This window comes from Neltuma alba, unplaced genomic scaffold, assembly GCF_004799145.2.
Source record: "Neltuma alba isolate B1F8T4 unplaced genomic scaffold, ASM479914v2 tig00011970_pilon, whole genome shotgun sequence".
Taxonomy (NCBI): domain Eukaryota; kingdom Viridiplantae; phylum Streptophyta; class Magnoliopsida; order Fabales; family Fabaceae; genus Neltuma; species Neltuma alba.
The window spans coordinates 225,209-251,318 of NW_021636545.1; the positions used below are offsets into that span (position 1 = coordinate 225,209).

At 36.5% G+C, this 26,110-nt stretch overlaps 5 protein-coding genes across 10 annotated transcripts; 1 reads left to right on the forward strand and 4 right to left on the reverse strand.

Annotated features, from left to right (window-relative positions):
* The first annotated feature begins 218 nt into the window (after nt 1–218).
* LOC114720209 (NAC domain-containing protein 73-like) lies at nt 219–3,705 on the forward strand. 3 transcript variants are annotated; one of them, XM_028905825.1, is made up of 4 exons: nt 219–230; nt 1,336–1,498; nt 1,676–1,865; nt 2,597–3,705. In XM_028905825.1, exons 2-4 carry the CDS (start codon nt 1,382–1,384, stop codon nt 3,154–3,156), a joined length of 867 nt encoding a protein of 288 aa, XP_028761658.1. In that variant the 5' UTR covers nt 219–230; nt 1,336–1,381; the 3' UTR covers nt 3,157–3,705. The 3 variants fall into 3 exon arrangements, with proteins under 3 accessions (XP_028761658.1, XP_028761657.1, XP_028761656.1); XM_028905824.1 differs by lacking the exon at nt 219–230 and adding an exon at nt 1,055–1,228; XM_028905823.1 differs by lacking the exon at nt 219–230 and having other exon boundaries at nt 1,055–1,498.
* A 2,835-nt stretch (nt 3,706–6,540) lies between these two features.
* On the reverse strand, nt 6,541–7,277 carry LOC114720239 (zinc finger protein NUTCRACKER-like). The gene has a single exon (XM_028905867.1). It carries the CDS (start codon nt 7,237–7,239, stop codon nt 6,682–6,684), a length of 558 nt encoding a protein of 185 aa, XP_028761700.1. The 5' UTR covers nt 7,240–7,277; the 3' UTR covers nt 6,541–6,681.
* A 15-nt stretch (nt 7,278–7,292) lies between these two features.
* Nucleotides 7,293–9,006, reverse strand: LOC114720206 (zinc finger protein MAGPIE-like; the record flags this gene model as incomplete). Its single annotated transcript, XM_028905821.1, has 3 exons — nt 8,635–9,006; nt 8,104–8,500; nt 7,293–7,509 (listed from the first exon to the last, which is right to left on the reverse strand). Coding segments are annotated over exons 1-3 (753 nt in total), but the record flags the coding sequence as incomplete, so codon positions are not given.
* An 8,649-nt stretch (nt 9,007–17,655) lies between these two features.
* Nucleotides 17,656–18,421, reverse strand: LOC114720243 (glutaredoxin-C9-like). The gene has a single exon (XM_028905872.1). It carries the CDS (start codon nt 18,243–18,245, stop codon nt 17,838–17,840), a length of 408 nt encoding a protein of 135 aa, XP_028761705.1. The 5' UTR covers nt 18,246–18,421; the 3' UTR covers nt 17,656–17,837.
* Nucleotides 18,422–20,926: 2,505 nt separating this feature from the next.
* Nucleotides 20,927–23,829, reverse strand: LOC114720215 (prohibitin-1, mitochondrial). Of its 4 annotated transcripts, none has more exons than XM_028905830.1 (6): nt 23,777–23,829; nt 23,288–23,482; nt 22,746–22,862; nt 22,155–22,325; nt 21,491–21,703; nt 20,927–21,333 (listed from the first exon to the last, which is right to left on the reverse strand). In XM_028905830.1, exons 2-6 carry the CDS (start codon nt 23,462–23,464, stop codon nt 21,142–21,144), a joined length of 870 nt encoding a protein of 289 aa, XP_028761663.1. In that variant the 5' UTR covers nt 23,465–23,482; nt 23,777–23,829; the 3' UTR covers nt 20,927–21,141. The 4 variants fall into 4 exon arrangements, with proteins under 4 accessions (XP_028761663.1, XP_028761664.1, XP_028761665.1 ...); XM_028905831.1 differs by lacking the exon at nt 23,777–23,829 and adding an exon at nt 23,730–23,744; XM_028905832.1 differs by lacking the exon at nt 23,777–23,829 and adding an exon at nt 23,103–23,179 and having other exon boundaries at nt 23,288–23,369.
* Between the last annotated feature and the right edge of the window lie 2,281 nt (nt 23,830–26,110).

Sequence of the window (26,110 nt, forward strand, 5' to 3'; positions counted from 1 at the left end):
TCTCATAAAATGATAATGTTCAATAAATTGTTGCATCGCTGTGTAACATATATATATATATATATATATAGGATATTTTCCAGGGAAGATACTTTTTTTCTGAACATGAGAAAAACTCATAAACATTTGATAATGCTGATTTTTATTTCTATGTGCCTGGGCATGAAAAAAATGTATGTCCACCAGCAATAAATTAATCCCAACAATAATGGGCAACCAAAAATAGAAATGTGGGGACAGATTTATTCCGAACTTGGTGAAGCTCATGACATTACGAAATCTTTTTGGTAGATATATACAGATCAAGCATACATGTGGCATGGGGAAGATCGTGTAGAGTTTGGTGATGTTCTGAAGGGAGAAGAAGATTAAAAAAGAAAATATGGGATTCTGGTTCTTAATTAAATGTTGTCTCTTTCCTTCACCTAGTATTGACACATTATTAAGTTTTCCTTTACCATATGGCAACAGATAATATGCGTGGAACCATTGTTGACATCAAGGTCAGGACTGTCGAAATAAACTCGACAAGAGAGAGAAAAAGAGGTTTCTTGCTATGCATGAAAAGTCTACGTGAAGGAATGGAATTTCTGGTTGGCTCAACATATATGGCCTAAATATTTTTTTTCCTTCTCTTCTTCTATATATGTTTTCTCATTATCAGTTATGGTATTTATATCGTTTAGCTTTATCTACACTCCAGGGTGACTTGGGACCTAAATTCTTACTCTGTGACTTGCGTTTTATACATTAGGTTGCCCCAATCCCACTCAACTCTCTTCCACATATCTTATTTGTTTCTTTTCAAGTTAAAATCTGATGCAAGTCTTGTTTTTTCGGAAAATTCATTAAAGCTGCCTTTAGTCAGAGTAACAAAGGACAAAAACCTACATTTATTCTTCTACAAGTTTTCGTACAAATATATATACAAAGCGCACACAACTTAACTTGAGATCAAAGCAAGCTTATATTATTTTCTTTTTCTTTATTCTCTATATCTGCAACTAACCCTGTCGCTCATTTGTTTAATGTTTCATTCTTTGTTTAGTTTTTAGGTCTTTTATCTGTGTCTGTGTCGTCCCTCTTCTTTCTCGTAAGAGCAAAGGAGGTTGGGAAGGTCACTTCGTGATTCATGCAAAGCAATTAAAGCGATTAAAAGTGAGAGAGAATTTAATTCCTTCCCACTCCTAAACATGAAGTAGCATGAGGGGGCCAAACTTTATAAGAGGCAAGTTTCCCCTTTTTGTCCCCTCTACTGTTACTTTTATGTCCTCTTAATCATTCTCTTCTTTTTCTCGCTACCTCTCTCTCTATTTCCATTTTTTATAGCTCCAGATCCAGAGAGTAGTGGAATGTGTGATATTTAGAAGATCACGAGAAAATGACTCAGTGCAATGACTCAGAAAATAGTCACAGCAACATCATCGTGGAGAAACGCGAAGACAGCTTAATTACAACATGCCCTTCCTGTGGACATCATATCAGATGCCACGAACAGGTTCTTCCTCTATTTTAGAAATCCTTTGTTATAAACGCGCGCGCACATATATATCATTCCTATTCTGTGTTTTTTTGTGTAGCGTGAATGTTGAATGATCTCATCAGTTATTAATTTCTCTTTCGATAAATAGCTTTCTTTTTGGATGTAATAAGCTTTATGTATTCAACTTGTTAGGCTGGGATCCATGACTTGCCTGGACTGCCTGCTGGAGTGAAGTTTGATCCAACAGATCAAGAGATTCTTGAACATTTGGAAGCCAAAGTTCGACCTGATATTCATAAGCTTCATCCATTAATTGATGAGTTCATCCCGACTCTTGAAGGCGAGAATGGAATCTGCTATACTCATCCTGAGAAGCTACCAGGTCATTAATCAATTAATTACAAACTAGCCACAATCCATGCTTGTGTGATTCATGCTTATTTCCGCCTTTTACTTTTTCAGTCTTAGAACTACGTATACTCTCATGTTCTTTACAAATATTTTTCATTATTATTAAATGAATTGCTCGTTAGAAGTTGGTTTCTAGACTTGAGAAAATGAAAACAAGAGAAAGAAGCGCTTTCGTTGAATGAACACTAGTTATGGAAGAATGACATCTACTATACTCGTCAAAAGTCACCAGGTCATTGAGTGATCAAATATAATAAACTCCCGAAAACAATCCGTGTTCGGTGTGATTAATTTTTTATCTCTGCTTATACTTTTTCCTTCTGAGGTCTACGCTACTCATATCTGAAGTTGGTGTTCTTATACTTGCGTTAAAATGAAAACGAGAAAGAATCGCTTTCCTTGATAAACACCATGGTGTAGAAGATGTGACCATTTAATCGCCTGTTATTCCCACAACATATGTCTCTCTCTCCATATTGGGATAAAAACCTTGCAACCAACCTTGCTATTACAAGGCACCTAACCTCTGTACTTTTCCACCTTTTTTTCTCAATTATTGTCAAAGAGCCCTTCATGATAATTCATCTAATAGTGACTACCAAACCATATATATATATATATATGTATATTAATATATCACGTGGAATAGATACAAGCTAAAAATGTTGTTCATTAATTAATTTGAATATGCTTTGACTGCAGGAGTAAGCAAAGATGGTCTGGTCCGCCATTTCTTTCACAGGCCATCGAAAGCATACACGACAGGAACAAGGAAAAGGAGGAAGGTACATACTGATGACGTGGACGGCAGCGAGACACGTTGGCACAAGACAGGCAAGACGAGGCCAGTGTATCTGAGCGGGAAGCTAATAGGGTACAAGAAGATTCTGGTGCTTTACACAAACTATGGGAAGCAAAGGAAGCCCGAGAAGACAAACTGGGTGATGCACCAGTACCACCTGGGTTACAACGAAGAGGAGAAAGAAGGAGAGTTAGTGGTGTCCAAGGTTTTCTATCAAACACAACCCAGGCAATGTGGTTCCATGCTCATGAAAGATCAGCCAGTCACTCCTTCAAAACTCAAAGCCCAGGCCATGTACGAGGCTGCCAATAATCATCACAAGGGCAGTAATAATGGGTTTGTTGAGTTCTACGGTTCTTCTTTCTTGTCCTTTGACCAAGGGAACCAACACAGGTCTAGCAATTCTCAAGTGATCTCCCATTTTCCTGTCCAGGATGGTTCTTCTTTCAATATTCCCTGACCTTGAAGTAGTACTGGAAGTCGCAGCTGGGAAATGTGTGAAACATATATAGGGGATCATATTTTCACATATGATACGACAGTATTACAATATTATTATGCATAGAGAGAAGGAGGAAATAAGTTAATAACCAAAAGTCTAGTTAATTAGGAGGGGAAAAGGTGGACAAGAATAAAGAAAGAGATGTTGCTTCATCTGATCAGGAAAAATGAGAAGTCAGCGTGAGGAGGAGGAGGAAGAGGAAGAGAATCCAGATGTTGCCGTGACCTTTTTTGGTTGATGTTAATTTTTTTTCTTTTGAAGATGTCGTCTGCATCATGATTTGTACAGTGTCAGAGAAACATAAAGTGTGGGTAAACTGAAAAGTGAAAACTAACTAGCAAGCTGTACAAACATGACTTTTTACTCTGAGCAGTAATATGCATGTTCCTTTTTAATTGGAAGTTTGAATTGATATATACATGTCATATTTATCAGCTAGAAAATCCAATAATGTATGCTGTACACAAATTATATTATGAAGATTTTGGCTTAAGGCTGCAACTTCAACTAGAAACGACTATGGTGGGAACTGGAAACAGAGTGTTTGAAAGGTCGACGTGTAAGAATATATGGAAGCAGAGAGAAAGCCGATCGATCACCGACTTCACTGAAAACGCAAATCCAGATACCTGCGGTTGTTTTGTTTGTTAGAGAGATGCGCGCCGCGGCCATTCTTATCATTTGTTTTTGGGAACACATTCTTATCATTTTTCTTCACAAAACGCTGAACAGCTTCACAAGTCAGAGTTGTGGCCCAAATGGGGCCCATATGGGCCTGGGACTGGATGGGATAGGCTCCTTTACAATTTTATCCTATAAAATATTTCCTTTATGTTTTAGTCCATCTTTTTATTGTCAACATAAAAATTCATCTATCAAACTCTATAACTTACAAGGTACACACATTATTAGGAAGAAATTAGAAACGGAGAGACTCTCTGTTCGAAAAGGAAGTGCTGCAGCTTTTTTAATTCCTCACTAAGCACATGCATGTATGATCCTATTGAAGATAATTCTGTTCGAAACACTTTCGAGGCAATTGGTTAGATCTAGTATGGATTGTATATAGACAGCAGTTGGAGTCAATGGCTCCCCTGGGACACTAAATGTGTGAACATTTTTCAGCAGAAATTCAAACATCAATTTGCTATATTATGAGAAACTAATCACTCCCTAGATCATACCCCTGTTGCTAGTGTTGTGGCTTTTGATAGCATCATAAAATTGTTAAAGTAGTACTCCTCTGGTTTTATTTATAAGGCAGAGAGAGAAGACATTTTTTTGTCTTATTTATAAGGCACTAAGAGAAATTTTTTGTATAAATATATAATTTTACCCTTTATTTATTATTGTGTTGACTTTATTTATATGAGGTATAATATATATTAAATAGGAATAAAGTTACAAAGTTATTGTATTTTAAATGACAATTAATGAAGTTTAAAGTTTTTCTTAACTTGTATAAAACATGTTAAAAGTGACTTATAAATAAAACAAAATGAGTGTTAATTAATTGTAATAAATTATTGGAATTTAATTAGGGTGGGTGGAGGTTGTACGAGTCAAATTATAACCCACAAGAACCCAAAACGCAAAACGGGAAGAAAGGCTTTTTGGTGTTGATGGACAATCATCGTATGACCTAACCAATAATTTTATTCAGAGCCATTATTCTAGATAAACTCTGAGTATATACCATCCGGTCCTTAATATATAATTTAATTAATTAATTTAAGTAGATTGAAAATATTAGTTAAATTAGTTAATATGATATATTTTTTCTAAAACATCCTAATCATACTCCTTCGGTCTTTAATATAGGATCCAATTATTGAGTTGATTTTTCCTAAATATAAGACCTATTTATCACATTTATCAATTTTTTTAAATTACCCCTATAGATACTCCTTTAACCATAATCAAGTAGAAGAGGAAGAGGAAATATTAAGAAAGATGATTGTGGTGTTTTTAGGAAAAACGTGTCACATTTCTTATAATTAACTAACTTACCTAACTTTCTTAATCTAATCAAATTAGTTAAATAGGTCTTATATTAAGGACCGAAGGAGTATTTCTTAATTTTTTTACTATCTCTTCTACATGATTATTGTTGAGAGAATATCAATAAGACTAATTTAAAAAATTAATAAATACATAAAATAGGTCTTATATATAAGACTAATATCAATTTTCAAATTAATTCGACATGAAAGATAGAATGAGTGCATATATATATATATATATATATATATATATATATATCAGAAAAGGGGTTATAATGGCGAACAGTTTGATAAATCTCATGTCCCACTCACCATGTCATAATGCGTCCTAAAGTGAAAACAAAATCAAAGAGTTAGTACAGCAATAAGGCTGCAGAAATTGCCTCATTATATTCTTTTCCCTTCTTTTCCCCTTTAATTTCATTCTTACATGCATTTTTCTCTTTTTGTACGTTCTGAATCTGATTCATGTAACCCAACTGAGCATGCCAGAATATTAATTATTCTAATTAAGAGAAATTCGAGGATTAAAACGTAAGACCATTCTTTGCATCATAATTGGAGTATCATGAGAATATTTGGTGTACTTGTCTAACGCGAAAATATAAATTCAAAAAAAAAAAAAAAAAGGAAAGGGGTGATAGTTTTAAAGAAAGCTAGCAGCTGACAAATTCTGCTAGAGAGATATTAATATAATCATATATAATTCAAACTTTCTTCCCTTCTTTCTTTTATTTTTCTCATATCGTCTGGATTAAATTTCATCATTCTAGGTTTTTTTATAAATCCTCTTTTTGTATGTTGATTGAACACAAAAATAAGGAATCACTTGACATGGTTACCGCTATATATATAAAATCGAAAATATTTACTAAACTTGCGTGTATATAACCAAAAAAGGAATTTGTGATATTCTATGCAGAAAGAAAAAGTATTAGTAATCACAACGCCTGGATTCTCATTTCTTTTTCTTTTTCTTTTTGTCTTTTTCATCGGTTCTTAATCATTCATACTAATTGAGTTTTATCTCGTTAGGTTTATTTAATTTTAATAACTCAGTAATATTGATTCGTAAGGCTTGTGAAGTTGGGGTACGATAGAATTAGAATTATTTGTATGTATGTGGGTCATTGAAAAATCTGTGGTGAGCCCGGTTACGTTGGAGAGGGCAATAATGGAGTCCAAAAGCTGCCTGTACTGCTCCACAATCGCCACCTTTGTAAAAGGGGCCACCTTTCAGTATTCAAAAGAATATGCATTCTCATGCTTCCACTTTTTTCTTCTTCCTCGTTTATCCATCTCTCTCCTTCCCTCTCTCATCAAACCCTTCATTATTACGTTAACAAAAAACTTAACAATATTACTCTTTCAAGTAATTACATATGGAATATCACATTATCCATCGCTACACATGCATCATATCATATTTAGTGTTTCAATCCAGTTTGGGAATATTCTGGAGTGCCTTCTGATATATGCTTCAAATCCATCCGTTGATTGGAGCGGCATGGCAAATGGATTCTATACCCACACCCAGAAAATCCCTAGTTTGCTCTCCTCCATTATTGTTCTCTTCTTTCTGCTGTATATTCCTGCGTTTTGCTGGGTTCTCTGTCTCGCTTTCCAGGCTAGATACGAGTACTGAACCTGAACCATAGATCCCACAAAATTTGTTCCCTTCCTGTCCGTGACTGTTGCTGCATTTCAACCCTAAGGTTCCCAGGAATGATCTGTCGGTTGAGGTTGCCCCGATTTGAGCAGCTTTCTGCAACAAAGCTGTGGCAGACATGTTTGCCGAGGATGTTTGATGGCATTGCTGATGTTGGGAGCTGTACAAGGAAGGAACACTGATCAGCTGGTCTTGATGATGACGACTACCGTTCTTATTATTACCGCCAAACACCCAATTCAGCTGAGGATTTGAGCACGAAACAAGCGGGTTGTTCCCGTATAGTATTGATCCTGATGTGACTGACCCAAGTTGATGGTGATGAATCTCAAACATGTTACTGTTATTATTGTTCAAAGTATTGGCCATTGTGTCATGAGCTCGAGGACCTTGCGTTTGAGCTGGACCCATCCACAGGATAGTCCCCCAGGTGCTTGATGCTTTGTTTCAACACCAGTGTTTGAAATTGGCTTGAAAATGGAAGGAAAATGTGTGGTCATGCTTATGGCAGGCCCTTGGGAATTTTCCATGATGTTGTAACCCAGAAAGGAGTTATTCACTGTAGATGCTGCATTCACTCTTGCCGTCTCTTCTGCTAAGGCATCGCAGAATGCCCTGTGGGTTATGAAACTGTCTCTCCTGCACAACCAAATTTCATAAATTAACCTTAACTAACACAAACTAGCTAGCCAAATATCCAAAGAGGCGTGCAATTAAAAGATTCCAAATGTGATTTACTTATTGCTAGACCAGGCATAATGACCAGCTTGTAATAATAATATTAGCCTATGGGAGTCACACCTAGGTTAGTCTTAAAAAAAGAAACAAGGGTTAAGTCATTCCAAAATAATTAAGAAATAACTACGATAAGAAACTTTATCAAAAACTTGTCTGTCTTCTATCGAGATTTCCGTCTGCTCTCACAGTCCTTCTCTATTTACTGCTAAAAGCCAAATTGACAGGAACAACCCAGATACGCACAATCCCTCGGGCACCAGGCCCCAGAGAGAGAGAAAGAGAGAGAAGGGGGGGTTAATTAGGGACAACGATATCATCTTGTCTTTGTTTTCATCTAACTTGTTTGCATGAAGGAACTGTGGTGCACTATATTTTCGTCAGGAATAAAGGAGTAAACTTGTATGATTCTAGACAAGCTACCACTTTTTGCACAGAATTGATGTATCACGCTAGAATCAGACTTGATCATGAGCAAGAGGTATAGGGAATTATTACCGTGAAAAGACAGTCCCACAATCACATTTGTATTCTCTGGTGCCACAGGTCTTAGAGTGGGCTTTCCAGTCTGACTGGACAGCGTATCGCTTTGAACACTTCTCGCACTTCCATTTCTTCTCTCCGTGCTTTCTGCAAAAGTGCTTCTTTATCCCTGTTAAGTCTCCCAGAGCCCTTGAAGGGTCGTGGTGGACACAAGTCTTTTCAGGGCACACATACACTCTCTTCTTCGGTTCTTTGCTTGTCCTCTGCTTCAGCTTCCATGGAAGATTGTGTCCTCTTCGATGGAGCTGAAGATTTTGATCCCTTTGGAAACCCTTCCCACATATTTCACACAAGAATCTGTTGGTGGCCATCAGTGTCTTCGGCGACAAGGCTATGACCTCTGCTTCAGGATCTGTGATCACAATATTCTCATGGTAAATCATCATTGTGTTTTATGAAAGAACAATTGACTTTTGAATACACACACACACTCTTCTGATAGAAAGCTAATCAAAGAGAGACAGAGAAAGAGACTAAACTTATTACCTGGATTTCCTGGAAGGTTTCTCTTCCTCTTCAAAACTGGAGGAACAATATTATTACTGGATTCAAGATGATCAGTTGGGTTCTGATGAGAAAAACCACTTGAAATTTCTGCTTCATCCATCTTTTGTTGCAGAAGCATCTCAAGCTATATTTTTTCTGGAGTTTGACTCTGTTTAGAAGGAACCCAGAAACACTTAAAGCTGGGTAAAGTGAGAGAAGGAGTCCTAGTGAGCAACAATGAATTATGAGACGAACCGAGAGGATGGGCAAGCTTCTTATTTATGGTTCGAACCCTAAACAGCACAAACTGAGTTGATATATGCAAGATGGGATCTCTGCGAGAGTTGGAATAAAATAAAACTATAAGATGCTATAGCAGGCAGGGAAAGTTAAATTAAAGTAGAGAGAGAAAGATATAGAAAAGAGAAAGAGATAGTGGGTGTAAAGACTAGGAATTAGAAAAGGGAGGGAAATACGACCCCCCAGAAAAGATAGCAGAGAGGAGAGGAAGAAGATGAAGCAAAGGTGTATCATGACCATATGATGAGGTCGGAAAAATAAAAAGTTCATCTCCATTAGGAATTAATGATTATCCCATAATTGTTCCTTTTTGTTTTGTTATTTTTCTAATCCTTTCTCGTCCAATCACCGTTTTTCTGTTCATTATTTCCTTTCATAGATTTGGTCATTTATAATTACTTATTGGTAAGTAACCCCACTAATGTTTTTTAAATGCAAATTATGCCCAACGACGTATTATATCGCACACACACACCACACTCCACCCTCTGCAAAATCGATTTGTTGCTAGCAACATAATACAAAGTGTATATAGTCAGAAAGAATCACAAACTCCTTCTTCAACGCACATTTTACGCGCAAAAGTGGGGAAATGGGACCTATTTTGAACCTATCTATTAAAAGTGGAAGTGTCCAAAGAAGATTGCTGCTAGTAAGCCAGAAATGTTGTGAAATGCATGCATGCCCTCTATATTGGATTATTCAAGGGGAAGAGGCCTATATGTAATTAAATTACAAATTACTAAGACGAGATGGCTAGCTGTAAATTACTTTGACACTCTTGGAAAACAGCCATGCACGTGTGCCCATGCACTATCCAAACTGTCAATGAAGGTAATTCCACAGGAAACGACGAAACAACACAGAAAAGGGAATAATCGTCCAGATGACAACATGGCATGTCTCATAATATTGGCTGGATCGCTTGCCCCACTTGACTTTTAATTATATGTGCCTATCAAACTATTTGTTTCTTTGTTCTTATTATTGTTTGTCTTATATTACTGTCATCACATCATGTTTACGATGATGTAATTCTGATAAGTCCTGAATTCCTGGATTTATATATAATTAACACCGGTAAAGGCCAATATTGACAGACCTTGATTGATTGGACTATATTTTTGAGCCATATCCGTGTAGAATATGAACTTAAAGTAAGTGCCTTTTATTATCAATTTTTGGTGGGTTGGTAGATATTTCGCTTTGTAGCCGGCCAAAAAAAAATTATTTCACTTTGTAGCTTTTTCTATCACATCTATCTTTCACGTACGTCTATTTACTTTCATGTAACTTTAAAAGATCCCAAGTTCTGTATGGAAATGTTTAGCTTCCATTTACAAATAGTGTATAGTCAGAAAGAATCACAAACTCCTTCTTCAACGCACATTTTACGCGCAAAAGTGGGGAAATGGGACCTATTTTGAACCTATCTATTAAAAGTGGAAGTGTCCAAAGAAGATTGCTGCTAGTAAGCCAGAAATGTTGTGAAATGCATGCATGCCCTCTATATTGGATTATTCAAGGGGAAGAGGCCTATATGTAATTAAATTACAAATTACTAAGACGAGATGGCTAGCTGTAAATTACTTTGACACTCTTGGAAAACAGCCATGCACGTGTGCCCATGCACTATCCAAACTGTCAATGAAGGTAATTCCACAGGAAACGACGAAAAACACAGAAAAGGGAATAATCGTCCAGATGACAACATGGCATGTCTCATATATTGGCTGGATCGCTTGCCCCACTTGACTTTTAATTATATGTGCCTATCAAACTATTTGTTTCTTTGTTCTTATTATTGTTTCTTATATTACTGTCATCACATCATGTCTTACGATGATGTAATTCTGATAAGTCCTGAATTCCTGGATTTATATATAATTAACACCGGTAGAAAGGCCAATATTGACAGACCTTGATTGATTGGACTATGAACTTAAAGTAAGTGCCTTTTTATTATCATTTTTGGTGGGTTTGGTAGATATTTCGCTTTGTAGCCGGCCAAAAAAAAATTATTTCACTTTGTAGCTTTTTCTATCACATCTATCTTTCACGTACGTCTATTTACTTTCATGTAACTTTAAAAAGATCCCAAGGTTCTGTATGGAAATGTTTAGCTTCCATTTACAAATGGATGTATTAAGATATTTGGTAGAGGAAGATCGCATATTCACCACAACTTTGATTGCAAAAAGAAAATGCAAGAGAAGTTTTTGAAATAAAGCCTCACGCATCTTCCTAGCTTCTCATCAATCATCATATGATCCTAATCAAATTATAAGGTATATGGGGGCGTGGGAGTATTTCAGTATTTTAGCAATATTTCAGAGGATATGAAGATCGAGTATCTTGTTTCTAACCACCAGAAGAAGAAAAAGAGGAGGAAAGAAAGTGTGATTGACCTTAAAATGTGATTCTCAAGGCATATGTCCATGCAGGACCAATTTACTTTGAATTCACAGTACCTTGGAAATGGCATAATTGGTATAATGTGAGGGTGAGTTTGAAGAGGAAAAGGTTAAAAGACAGGGAGCTGACAAAGGCAGTGAATATTTGGAAGTGTGGGAGTCGTCACCTTGTGGGCTGACTTTTGCCTGCAACAATGGCAGATCCTTAATCATAATCTAATGATGTTTTTTGATTTGAGGACATTGTTTAAGATAAATCTTTGGAGTTTAGCTGTTGAACTTTGGTGGCCTTAGAATATTCTCTCTAACCCCTCCCTCCCAGCACTCCTCCCAATGGCTTCAACTTTCAAGGCCCCTTCAACTTTCAATTTTTTTTTTTTTTGAACTCCCCACCAACCTCTCTCTCTAGCTTCACGTACGTCCATTGGAAAACAGAATATCAATGAAAGCCAAATAGTATTCTTTCTTCTTCTCTTCAAAAGGCATGTTGTTATTGGTGGTTTCATTTTCTACAGTGCTCCTACAAAGTAAATCACGCCTACATAAAGACTCTCTAATGATAGCTTTTAGTTGACAGACTTATGTGACATGGTTAACATTTTCAAGTGATAAAATACGAGGCTTAAAGTTAAGCATAACTCAGCTATCAAAATTCATTTTTGAGCTTTGAGCTGTATATAGCTTACTGATATTTAGAGAAGGTCCAAATTCAAAGCTGGCCAAAATAAAAGTTGGATTTCTGGCTTGAGCGTTTTTAAATTTCAAAGTTGTTAACTTCTATTTCACTTTCAAAATGAGTTTAGGATCGGATCAAATGTAATGACGAGGTTTTAGGTGCAACATAATGAGTTGTGAAAATGATGTTGGCCTATTATGGATAACCCTGTTAGTGGTAAGATGGTGGCTGACAATTTGCTGTAGTAATTAAAAGGAAAATGATTTCCATTATTTAAATAAAACAACCCCGACAAAAATTAACAAAGCCTATATATGAAATAGATTGTTTATGGGAATGGATATTGATGAAGTGTTAATGAGAAGGGAGTTTGGAGGGTGAAGAGGCAAAGCACTGTGGGGTGGCATGGGAAAAGAATAGATTACCACTATGCCTTACATTAACCGATTATGATATTGCCATCATCTTTCTCATATACATATACATATATTTAACAACACTATGAGGGTTTCTCCTTTTAGCTTTGAAAAGCATGACTCAAAAGCATCCACTTCTCTCTTATTAGCTTCCTTTTGGAGGCAGGCCTTCCCCCTTATTTTATTTTTATTCATACATCTATGCCTTTAAACAGGGAGGGACCATCCATGCAAATTAAAAAAGAAGAGAGAGAGAGAGAGAGATACAAACCAAATAATGCCCAAATCAGAAGCTTAATATATTTGTTTATTTTCAAATGACCAAGATCATGCCCTATGGTAATCAAATTAAAAGATGAGAGTCGCTATCTGTTCTTGCTTTCTGTTGCGAGGAAGGTCATAGTGAGCACTCAAAATGCTCCACTATGGAAATAAAAGAAGAGAAGCCAAAGGTTTGAATTTGATACGATCCGCTGGGGATATGATTGTCAGCTCCTTCTTCTCAATTATTGCCAAATAATTTTGCAGCAATATGACAGATTTTCAAAACCCTAGCTAACTCCTTCCCCATGGGACGGAATTATATTCAAAGACAAAGGAGGCCCAGCTTCCACTTCCACCATTCATATCCTGTGCTTTCGTTAATATCGCACACTTCTTTTCGTACATTATATATTTATATGTATTGTCCCAATCAATGCAATGTCATGGCCGTAAAAAGTGACATTTGTTATCTTCCTTCTTGCTTGCCTAAATCTGTGGTGCCTTTTTCTTGTAAATAAAATCAATTAATTATTTGTTTCTTCTCAACAAAAGTACCCCACATTAACGATGGATGAATACTTGGGTTTGAAAGAGATATATGCATGTATAGACGAAGAATTATATATATACATGCAACTCTAATTAAAGGTGGAAAATAACCAGAGGCCTCATAAACAAATCTAATCATTTTGTTGTTAGAACATTCTAATTAATAATTACACACAAGAAAATAAATAATGTGATTTTTCCTTTGAAAAAAATCTCTCAATTAGAATTTCTCATGAAGAGATCCCAAAAACAGTCATTTGTACTGCGTAAAAGTTCGTTTAGCTAACCCAGACGCCCCATATGTTGTCACTGAGGGACATCTAAAATATAAATAAATCACATTTTATTATTACTACCCATCACGGGTTACTTAGCAATATTTAGCTGACATTTGTATATGATTGCAGGAGATCAATCTTTTTTCCCCCTAAAACATAGGTATCCTTACTGTCAGGCACTAAATGTGAGTACTTATCCCAACAGAAATTTGAACCTTAATTCACTATCTTGTGAAGGACTAGCTTTTTTCGCTAGACCTAACTCCTGTTGATTGGTTGCAAGAGATCAAATTTATTTTTATTTTAGAGTCAACATTTCGGAATTGGACCGACGAAGGCCGTGAATAATTCAAGCGATTGACACCGAGTGTGATGGGACCCATAAATGAATGAAGGAGGATAAAAGTATGGGCCGTTTACTCTTGGGCCAGTTCAATATTCGGCCCAAAATTTCAGGCCCATCGGTTTTGCAGTTTTCCAACGCCATGCGAACATTTCTCATGAAATACTATCATACAGACTTCCTTGCGAGTAACCCCGGGAGGGGGGGGGAAGAAGAAGTCTTTTTAGTTCAATTTTAAAACTTGAATTAAATATTTTTAAAATTTTTTAATAGCATGTTTAAACCGATAAAATCTGGCCTATAAAACGCCGGTTAAAAAAAATTAGCAATAAATTTGAGCATGTTTTAATTAAATGCTGTGAATAGACTAACGGGAAGGAAATTGAAAGGAGGCGAGAATTCTGGGAGTCATCTTATGGAATAAAGCAATAAATAAGGCGCAGAAAACTGAAAAGTAGAGAAGAAGTTTTGAAGGAGTTATATTTTGATAATGTTTTTCTTTCACGTTTTTCTTCCGTTTTCGTAATCAAAAAGTTATAGACAGTCATTTTTCCGTAACAATGCCCACTTATTTTGGTTGGTACGAAAAAATAGAAATAAATATATAAATGAAAAAACAAACAAAGCACGTGAGTTTGATTTAATCATCTGGATTTTGGAATAAACCAAGAGATCACATGGGTCATTTTGAAATTATTAGTTTTTTGCTCATTAATATAGAACCTAATTAATTAATTTGAGTAGATTAAGAATATTAGTTAAATTATTTAACATGACCGTCCTAAATTTCTTTGATTATTATTGAGCGAATACCAATAAAGTTAATTTAAGAAAAATAATACTTCTCTAACTCTAAATATAAGACCGTTATACAATAAACATATGTCGGTTGTACACATAGGACTATGGTCAGTTTTTCAATTAGGTCCTAGGAGTATTTTTTTAACACACACACTATCAAGTAAAGTTATTGAAGCCCGGTTTTTAAGCAAAGTCTTAGAAAAGAACCGTAAAAGGAACTTTTGAGTAAAGAGGTGAATATGATAAGTAAATATCCTTTTTTTAAATAATAATTAAAAAAAAAAAGGTTACGGAGTAGGTGATATATAATTTTGGCAAAATGAAAGGCAGCTCATACCCATCACATATGGTAATGAAGTTGAACTGCCCTTAATTGTCGTTTTGGGGTTACTCCAAAAATTAACCGAATTAATGCAATATATTGCAAAACTCGGGTCGTTTCACTTTGAGGAGCCGAAAACGAAATTAAACCCTAGTAAATGAATGCAAGTAACCTAAACTATAAAAAGAGATTTTTGATTTTGAAAAGCTGTTAATTAAATACTACGAATCAAATTGAAATTAAAATACTTTTTTTTGTTTTTATATAAAAGTGATTAAAATGAATGGAGATTAAAGAAATGAAAATGAGACACACAGATAACACTGATAAAAATCAATCCTCCAATTCAACAACGCAGGCAATCATCACTCTAAAAGATGTGGGAGTTAAAAACAATGAATTAAGAATTATAATTAAGCTTTTGATCCAACAACCGAGCCACCTCGAGTTGTCACAAAATATTTTTCTAAAATTCAAATTACTAACTGCAACCAGAATAGTAAAATGAAATTAAGGATACTAAAAACCAATGCTTAATTAAATTCTTAAATCCACAACAATAGACTTAAAGCTAACAAGAGACAATATGATCCAAGATTCCAAGCCACCTTAGAAAATCACAATATATTAACTCCAAAATCAATACAAATGTCATAACCACAACATCATAATTGAAATCAAAGCTATAAACAGCCCAATGTCAAATGTTAAACAATAATCCAGCCACAATAATTTCCATAGATAATCAGATTTAACAATACAAAATTTTCTAATAATTAGAATAACTATCCTAAGACTTAGGAATTGTTAAACAATTATTAGACAGGAAGTTAAAGTAACTAAACTCCCTTTTGATGATCCAAGCTCCTGCCATTATTGTTGAATTAGAGAATTATGGGACCTTAGCCACGGATTGCCATAAGGAATGCCATATTCAGAATTTTGTTGCGGTTTGCCATGGAAAAATACTGTTCACGCCGTCAGCTCCCTGCTTCGTCGCCGTCGAGCTCGTGTGCGTGTTTTTATTTCAGCGACGCTTGCGTCCTCTGCCTCAGCGTGTTGCGTCTCCTCTGTTCTTTTCCAGGTCCGTCGCTCAGCTCGTGTGTGTATTCTTATTTCCGTTCGGCGTCTTCTGTTTTTCCGCTGGTCAGCTTCGCCGCCTCCAGTTCGCTTGCGTCCCTCCCCGTGATGAAGATTCAATTATTAGATATTAGGTTGGGGGGCAAAACGTTGCGTTTTGCTCCCCCTTTTATTATTATTATTTTTTCTTTCTTTTTTTTTCATTTTTTTTATTTTTATTTTTATTTTTAAATCTTCTAAAAACCTGCCAACAAAATTCAAAAATAAGGTAACATTAATTGTCCTAAAAAAACCAATTACTCACAATTAAATCAAAATATGACAATTTTGCCCCTATAAAATAATAATTCAAAATAAAATAAATTAAATCAATTAAGACAAAAAGGGACTAATTAAGCTGACAAAACTCATATAAAAGATACCAAAAATATATAAAAATAATTGAGTTTGTCAGGCAACTAATTGACGTGTTTTTATGCATCAGAAAAAGTTGAACCTAGTTAATTACTACCTCCGGTCCTATTTATAAGAGCCAGTTGACTAATTTGAGGAGATTAAAGAAGTAAGTTGAATTAGTTATTTGTCCTAAATAGGTATTATCAATATCTTTACTAATCAAATGTATTGACTAGAACTATTATTGTTAGAAGGGTTACTTTGGAATAAAATATATAAATATGAGAGACAAAATGGATTGGGGTCTTATATTTAAGACCAAATTAAAAGTTAAACAGGATCTTATATTAAGGACCGGAGGTAGTACTATCTATCTATTAGTCCACATTAATTAATTTTACCACCTGAATCAAACTTTTATGTAGCCCACTAATCCTTTTTTTCAGTTGCGTATGAATGAAACCGAATTTGGATCTCGCTTGGTGTGTTTTTGATTCGTGTAAAAAGAACACATTGGCTATTAGCACATTTTGCAACATCAAGTGAGTACTGTTTAAAAAGGGGTAAAACATGAGAGAGAGTAATGAAGAATGATATGTTAATTGCGGGCATTACTAAGAGTGACTGGATCCTATTATTTGTTGTTTTGCTACAAAGGTGCATTGGTTAAACAGATTTGAACAATGATTGCGTGCAAATCACTCCGGTACAGAGATGAATCTGCTGTTTTAAGTCTTGCATTTGAGTTTTAATTGGATCAAGTTGGTGTAGAAAAATCAAACAAAATTAAAATCTCAAAATCCGCCAATGAAGCGAGCGAAAGATGAGGAACAGGGCTATGAAGGGTTGCTGGAAGAAGATAAAGGATTAGCACCAAAATCCACTGATGAACAGAGCAACAAAATTCTTTATACTCGTATTAAAATTGTTTTGCTACCACAGCACCAGCCAAGATCTGTCATATTTCTTGATGACCTTTCTTTAGTATAAGAAACCTGAATGGGATCGGCCGATGATTATAATGGATCAACCCTAGTGATTATTTAGTTCCTTGTCGGATTTAATGTATAACAATTCACTCACGTCTCCGTGAAGGCTCGTTTTATTTTCCTCACTTTCGATTCTGATGGATAAAGTATAAACATGGAACCCTGCGAACGCAAAGGAAAAACAGAGAGAGAATCACGGAGTAAAAACATTCCATCTCTTGCCTGTCATATCATAATATTCGGTGCTACTGCCCATTTCTTTAATACAGGAAATTAATCATTTTTCTTTTTTGCTTTTTCTTCCCGTTCTTTACAATTTCCGAAACAGAGAGGGGGCGGGGAGACGAGCGTTAACCTGCTTGACAAATAAAGGTATCAGAGCCACAAGGCGCCAGCTTTTTTCAGAATGGGAATCAAATCACCGGAAATATGGGTGGCCATGAGACGATCCAACCCCCCGAACAATTTTCCCCCTATGAACACCGCCGGAAAATGAAGCACCTTCTCATCTTTATCCCTCCCATGAATCAATGCCTCGAGTTCTGTACGAACACCCACCTCATCCTTCTCCTCCACATCATAAACCGCAGGGTTCACGCCCAGCCCCAGGAGAAGCCGTTTGACGACGTGGCACATGCAGCAGCCACTCCTCCCGACGACAATCACGGCGTTGTCGGCGACCATCTTAGCCACCATTCCGTCGCGCCTGGGGGAAGCAGGGGAGGGACTGTGGGTGATCAGAGAGTGATGGAATGTCGTCCTGTAGGGAATCGCTTCCTGCATCGTGTGTGCGTGAGAGAATATGAGAAAGATCAAATCAATCAATACAATGAGTTGGAAATGGTAGGATGAGAAAGAGAAAGCCAGTGTGTGTATTTATATATGTGTGTGGACCGTGGAGAAAAGGGGAAATTGGGGAGATGTGAGAGAAGAAGAGAAGACGCGGTGTGGGATTTGGTCTTAACAAGAGGGTGTGGCGATTTGGTCGTAACAAGGGGGTGTGGCTGACGTTTGTGGTTGGGTCACTTCCCCTCTGATCTGCTTTTATTGTGAACGTTTTTGTTTGGACGGCGCCCCACTTGACCGCTTTCCATTTCCCTGGCTCGTCTCGTGTTTCCCAATATTAATATTAATATTAATATTAATATTAATATTAGTAATACATAAATAATTATATCACGTTCCCGAGCGCTAAGTAAACGTGACGGTGATGGACGAATGGGCTGGGGGAGAGAAGGGGCCAAATTAATGATCACAAATAGAAATGCCCTAATGAATATAATGGGAAAGAAATTAGCAATGCATGAGATAAAAAAAAATTAAATTTTATTCTGGCAAAAAGAAAATTGAATTTTACAATAGAACGGAATTTACAGTGTCGATCAGAAAAGAATTGAGAGGAAAAGGAGTTACTATACGAGGAAAACGAGGAGGGGGGGAAGGGAGCGTAAGGGGAAGGAGAGGAGGAGCATGTGAGCAACGTTGAACTCACTCATAGTCCGACATCAGAAGGCGTGTGGTGTAACGTCAGAAGAGAGGGCCCGCCACGTGTGACGGATAATGCTGTATTAACTCCTTATAACGTCACCCCTCCGATGCCGCCAACCAACCCCTCCCCTGTCGTCTTCCTCCACGTAATCCCCTCTCCAACCGCATCCATGACGTCATCTCCCGCCTGCCTACGTGTTTCTCTTATCAGTCCCTATCATCCCCTGTTTCGCGCTCCTCTCCCCGCCTGTTGCGCCCATCCAATCATCGCCGCCACGTCTCATTCATCATTCATTCATCCATTCCCCCTCTTCAAAATCAAAGCCTCACTACTTCACAGCTACGGCCCCCCGTTGTGTTGGTTGCGTTGCATAGGGTCTGATGTGTGCCCTGCCGCCCTTGGTGAGTAGTAAATGCTTCCTGCACAATTCTTTTTCTTAAGAATGTTTTTATTTTTTATGAAGTGATGATTCGATTTCAAAGCTAAAACTTGCCAAGTTCAATGAAGCTAAGCCTTAAGAGGCTGCATCGTTTGGATCGAAGAAGACAATAATGCCTCGTTAAAAGTCATAATAATGCTAATAGTAGCCGACAAAAGCCATGTTTATGCATGTTCATTGTCCAAGCACACCATCTCCTCATAAATTCCATTTTATCCTTTAGCACCCGATCAAGGATAGGTCATGGCTTTATCCCATCGCTCACGGAATTCCATCGTTTTATTTTCGGCTCGCCTACAAATATTTAGTACTCCTCCAGTGTTAAGACTTATTTAACTAGATTAAGGAAGTTAGATAAGTTAGTTAATTATAAGAAATATAACATGTTTTTCCTAAAATATTATGATCATCCTCCTTAACATCCTCCTTCTCTTTTTTACTTGATTGTGGTTGAGGGAATATCCACAGAGATAATTTAAGAAAATTGATAAATATGAAAAATAAATTTTATATTTAGAACCAAAATCAACTCAGTAAATTAGATCCAATATTAGGAATGGGAAGAGTATATTAAAATGCGTCAGTCTTCGTTCATGGTACCTAATCTTACTGATTCGTACGTTAACACGTGACGTGCTCCAAGAACCAAACTTCAAAGGAAATTGGCAATGAGCCAATGTTCATGCGACTTGTTTAAATTCCACGATCATGGGTGACGTACTTGCGTGGGTGTGTGAATCACAATCTAGTAAATTATGCATTGAAAGACAACTCTAATGCGGCCTTTTTGGCTTTTTAGATGGGAATCACATTCAGCAAATGAATCTAAGAATATCGGAATTATATATATGACCCACCGCCACAATCATGCGAAGTTAGGAATTTTGTGTCGTTGCCCCGCCAGAACCCGAAACTTTTGACCAAATAAAAACTCATTTTGCATCCAACTGTTCAAGCAACAGCACATAGAAATAGGATGGACGCCATTTTCTTTATTCAAAAGAACGCGGCCGAAGCCTGGGGTCGCCCACAGTCACGCGCTCCTCCATATATTTATAAATAAACGACAATTTGTAACGACCAAGAATGTGCATACACACACATCACTCTGGTTTTAAACGCAACTCACTTGTAAAGCAAAATTTTGATTTTAATTGTAAATTATTTATAATATATTTAATGCTGGTTTTAAAATTTTACTTTTATTTAATTCTCATTTAAAAAAGAAAGAAAGAAAGAATAGAGATGTAAAAATGATTTATGAACATAGAAATGAACAAAACTTCAATAAGGATAAAATTAAAATTTTTTATAAATTTTATATATTTCTTAACATGTGAAAATTTGTTACTAGTGGTGTGTGTATATGCATAGTGTATATATATGGAATCAGGCAGTCGATTTGGAACACGGGGGTTCATTCACTGACATTTTGCGGGGCGGGAACACTTTCAGAATAATTTTCCCAAGTAGTTTCGTTGGTATTTCCATCTGATCAAAAGCGGACAAGAAGAAAGAAGTACTTGCCAAAAAGAGTTGGAAAAATTCAAAATTTTTCTTACCAACGGCGGCATGATTAATGCAGCATGCCCGCCAATTTACTTTAGCATGTCCAACAATGCAGAAGTTTCCATCTTTTATGCATTTTTTGGAAAAAAATAATCTCTGGCTAAACTGATTCCCAGAGCCTCCTTATTGAACTATTGAACCGTCCATTAGATCGACTACATTCCAATTTGCTACGGAGGTGCTCAGTTTTTCTTTGGTTCCAAATTCAACTCTTGAAGATTCAGCAGCAGATCATCGGAATTCAAGTACACCTTGTTTGCTGCATTTGAAATAGTATGTGCGATCTCTCTTGCAGCTTCTATCTTCCTCAGCGTGACAAAAGCCGGATTGTTGGCGATAGCTTGACCGATCAACTGGGCACTTTTTGCCTCACCCTGGTTATTAAAGGCATCTAAGATGAGTAGGCTGAACTAATATAAAAAGAATATAAAAAGTAAGCAAAATTGTGCCATTGTGGAAGGCAGATGGCAGCAACTTAATTCAAAGGGGTGGGTGCATATGATTCAGAGTACTCAAAATTCCTAGTCTCACCTGTGCTCTGATTACAGCGCCTTTCTTGTCCTGTTCAGCTTTTTCCACAATAAATTTTGCCCTCTCAGCTTCTTGTGCAGCAATCTGCTTGGCTTCAATTGCAGCTGTGAACTCCTTGCCAAAGGTCAAAGAGGTAATTGACACATCATCAAGCTCAATATTGAAGTTGGCTGCCCTCCCTTTCAGAACATTCCTGATTTCCCTACTAACAGCCTTCAAAGAACAAACTCACTCAATATACTTCCTTGTTTTCATTGAAGCGGATTTTTGAATTTCACTTTGCAAGCAGCACAGAAAGATTGATAACAAGACAAACCTAAATATAACATTTTCCTTCTTTTCATTGAAGAGAATTTTTTAATTTCGCTTTGCAAGCAGCACAGAAAGATTGATAAGAAGACAAACCTAAAGATAACATTTCTTCAATTTACCAAAGTGCCAAACCAGAAATAATCAATGTCCATATAAAATATAAAACATGTTAGACCAGTAAAATTTAAGCAGAATACTGTCATTGACTAATCACTACGCAGTATGTAGTTAAAATGCTAATTACAGCGAATGACAAAGCGAATAACTAATGGTATTCTGAGACTGCAACAAAGTTGAAAAATCTCGATAACTAGCATGCTTATCAGCCAAATCATAGTTTGCACAGTCATACCTCTCTCTGAGTAATCAGTTGGCTGGCATTGTATCGTGCTACCACGGCTTTCAAAGTTTCATGTATGATAGAAGGTAAAACTCTTTCATTATAATTTTCACCAAGCGTCCGGTAAATTGAAGGTAATTCATTTGGTGTAGGACGGGTAAGGACTCGAAGCCCAATTCTCACCTGTGCGACAAAATGACAATCACACTAACATGGTAAACAAGAATACAAATTTCTCGAAATATGAAATATCAAAATCAATTTTCCAGAAACCAAACAGATTAGCTAGCAAATACTAAGTAATAAAAGTTCTATTTTTCTATCATTCATAGGATCACGTTGAATGGAAACAGAAGTACAGGACGCCTAATTAAAGTAAGTTTAAGGACATCAAGCAGGTGCAAACGGGCTAAACCAAGAGAAAAGCAAGTTACATTAGATATTAAAACAAGACAATAAAAAGGCTAAAAAAACTCAATTTTGTTCATGGTGTGATAATGAAGATTGGAATTCTTTCTAGCGAAAGGGTTCAGAAGTAAGAGTTGTGAACATTTCATTTTTCAAATTTAAATTTCATGACAAGCTTTAGTTAGGAGCAATTACCATCTGGAGATCACGACTCCCAGATGTACTCTCAATGAGATGAGGCCGAGCACGGACATCATAGATGACTGGCCTTTCAAACCACGGAATCATAAAATGAGTCCCTTCAGGATAGACCTACATGACGACAGGGATTTGAACTTCCTTAGGGACAACAGCCAGAAGTTAAAGGACAAAAATAAATTTATTCAGGACCAGAATTAATCGAAATCAAAGGAGAAGATATAATTCTCTTTTGAAGGATGCCAAACAACAGTGATAGTAAGTTAGTAACAAGTATAGACATTCTCATCCAGGTGACAGAATTTAGCAGCATTGTAGGGCTAATATAATGCAGACTATCCTTTACTGAACCACCTTGAGTAGTGGATTTAGCATCTTGAATGGCCGGACGGACACTAGTCATATCCTTTTCAGCGTACTGACAATTTTACCTAATGCAAATGCAATCACACAATGCATTTTCCAGATTAACACACGGTGTAATCTGCAAAAATAATCATATTTCTACGAAAGAAAATAATTAGATACCAAACAATGACCTTCTCTTTGACACCAAGCACCCGGTTGAAGACAATAGCCCGATGCCCTCCTTCAACATTGTAAAGACTGTTGGCGGCTGCATACAGGCCAAGCCCACCAAAAATCCCCAGCTTGAGCAGTGCGGAGGATGCACCACCACCTGGAATGTTTGGAACCTTCAAGTTCCCGAAATTCATTTTCCTAGTTGAAGAGGGCTAAGATTTAGAAGAGTCAGAATGGCATCACTGAAATGTAGACAGAATCAATATATGAAAGATTTCATAAAAGAAGAAAAAAACCACACGATCAGTATTTAACAATGCAATTTCTAAAGAGACAAGCCTCACGGGCAAGATAATTCCTTAATTCCTCCGTATTTTCTCGGCACACAAAAGACATTAAAAGCGAATGATAAGAATTTAATCCAGTCTAAGAGCATCATGCCACCTAGAAATAACATACCAGAAACGAAATGAACAAGGCGATAATGCAATAGACGAGGAGATTACATTTATAGCTGGCGGGCAATCGCAAGTGAGAATGCGTGGAGAAGAGTTCAGGACTTAAGCTTCCCTCTTTTTGTAGGGTTTAACAGTTTAACTTTCCGGACAAGAAATAAGACGGGGAAAAAAAAGGGAAAAGGAAAATATCTTTACGGACAAAAAGACCGGAGCGCCGAATGTCAATTTTTTGGTCAAAGAGGGCGGGGGTTAGGAAATGGGCTTTTATGTGAATGCATGGCCCCCAGCTGTTCGTTGCCCATTATGCCTCTTGGAGGTTAGTCCACATCAGCTCCAATAATCAAATTAAGATTTTAAAAATAATTTTACAGTATATGAAGTAAACATGTGAGAGAAGTTTTATTTCAAAGTGCATGAAACTTTTTTTTTTTTTTGAGGAAACCAGAGACCCCTTAAGTCATGCTAATTTTTCGTCAAAACTTTGGTCACACTCCCCTGTTCATTTTCGCCAATTTGCCCTTGATTCTAGTTATTCAATGAAATCTCTGATTTCCCTGTTGAAGAGTGAAGATTATAATATCTCGTTTGGCAAATGAAATTGAAATCCTTATTGATTTTTCGTTGCAAATTAGATGACATTGTAATTTTTAAAAAAAAAAATTGGACACTTGTTATATATTTTTGGTGCTCATGATTAACAAAATAGAGAACTGTCTGGATATAAAGAGTGGGCCAGTTTACTGACGCCGTACTTTGATGGAGAAGAGAATATTTATATATATATATATTCCACTTAATTAAGGAATTACATCCATCTCTTGAGTTTGTTGTCATCCTAAAAAAAGTTTAAGCTTAAAATATGGGATTAGAATAAACGCATGGGAAAATCTATTCTTTTTACCTTCTTTTCTGCATATTTCTTAACCCGACTGTTGTTAATTTGTTGTGGTTATTTATAGAGATTTGTTTGTTAGTCTGTTTTTTTGCCCCCTCTGTATGTATAATTAATGTATCTGTCTGATTTGTTTGGAAGTGAACCAAAAAAAAAAAAGGAGTTTACGGGTGACCAAGTCATAAAATAGTCACTCTAAGCTGGGAAGGGAGTTAATTACAAGGCAATAACAGACTAGATGTCCTGAAATAGACAAAACGTGTGGGTATATATAGGTATAGACGGCCGTAGAGTGAGATCACAAGCATATTGCAGGAACATAAGAAAGCCGGATTGGCTCTAGAGAGAGAGAGGGATATATATATATAGATATAGATATAACATGGCAATGTCAAAAACAATAAAGGGATTGGTGCTATGTGTGGCGGTGGTACTGTCAATATCAGTGATGAACAGTAAGGTGGTTGCTGGTGAAGAAGAAGAAGAAAAAGGCTTGCATTATTATGAAGAAGCGGCCATCAATGATGCAGCTGGTTTCCAAATCCAAGCTTTACATAGACGACACCTACTAAGGAAGCCTGTTAATCCATACACCAGAGGCTGTAGTCATATCCATCGTTGTCGGGACGGCAGCCACAAGCTTCTCTGATATATCCTCGTCTTATGCTCCCTTATCTTTAACATTTAATGCCTCATCCTCTACATTGCACCATCTTTGTTTGCACATCAAACTCAAAAACAATGTATTCCTTCTCTGTCAACATATTTATACATATATATATATATATATAAAATACCCCTCATTTCATTTATTATCTCTCCCTCCCCCTTAATAATCCTTACATATGTCTTTAATTTGTTGATGTGTGTGTTTTCCTATACACAAACGTGCATGTGAAGTAAGCGACTCTTGTGGCAATGTAAGTGTGCCAGCCACAGGGAGGGATGAGGGAAAGAAAAGGGAAAATTAAAGGGCAAAAAGGTCTTCAGTTCACCATTTTGCCAGTGACCATGATTTAAATAAGAATATCAGTATTTTGTGTGTACAAAATTTATAGAGTATTATGTATGCGTATAAATAAGTTTTGTTTACTAATAAGATTCTTAAGAATAGCTTTTTCTCAATTTTCCTGAAGCAAAACCCAGGTGTATATGACTTGGTTGTCCGGTAAATTAAGAAATGGGGTATTGTCCGATAAATTAAAAGGATATTTGGGTGGAAACAAAACTATAGTTTTAAAAATGCTTTTACTGTATACGAAGTAAATATGTGGAGGAGTTTGTTTCGATTTGCGGCAAAACACTTTTATACTCATCCAAATAATACTAGTGTTGAATTCATGAAATGGGCTATGGGCTGCTCCAATGTTTAAGGCAATTAACCATTGGATTGGGCTTCGGCAATGGACTTCTTACATGCCCAACCTGACCCACCACAACAACGACGGCCTGCTTCCAGTTCCGTCTTGCCGTCGCTCTCCTCCTCCTTC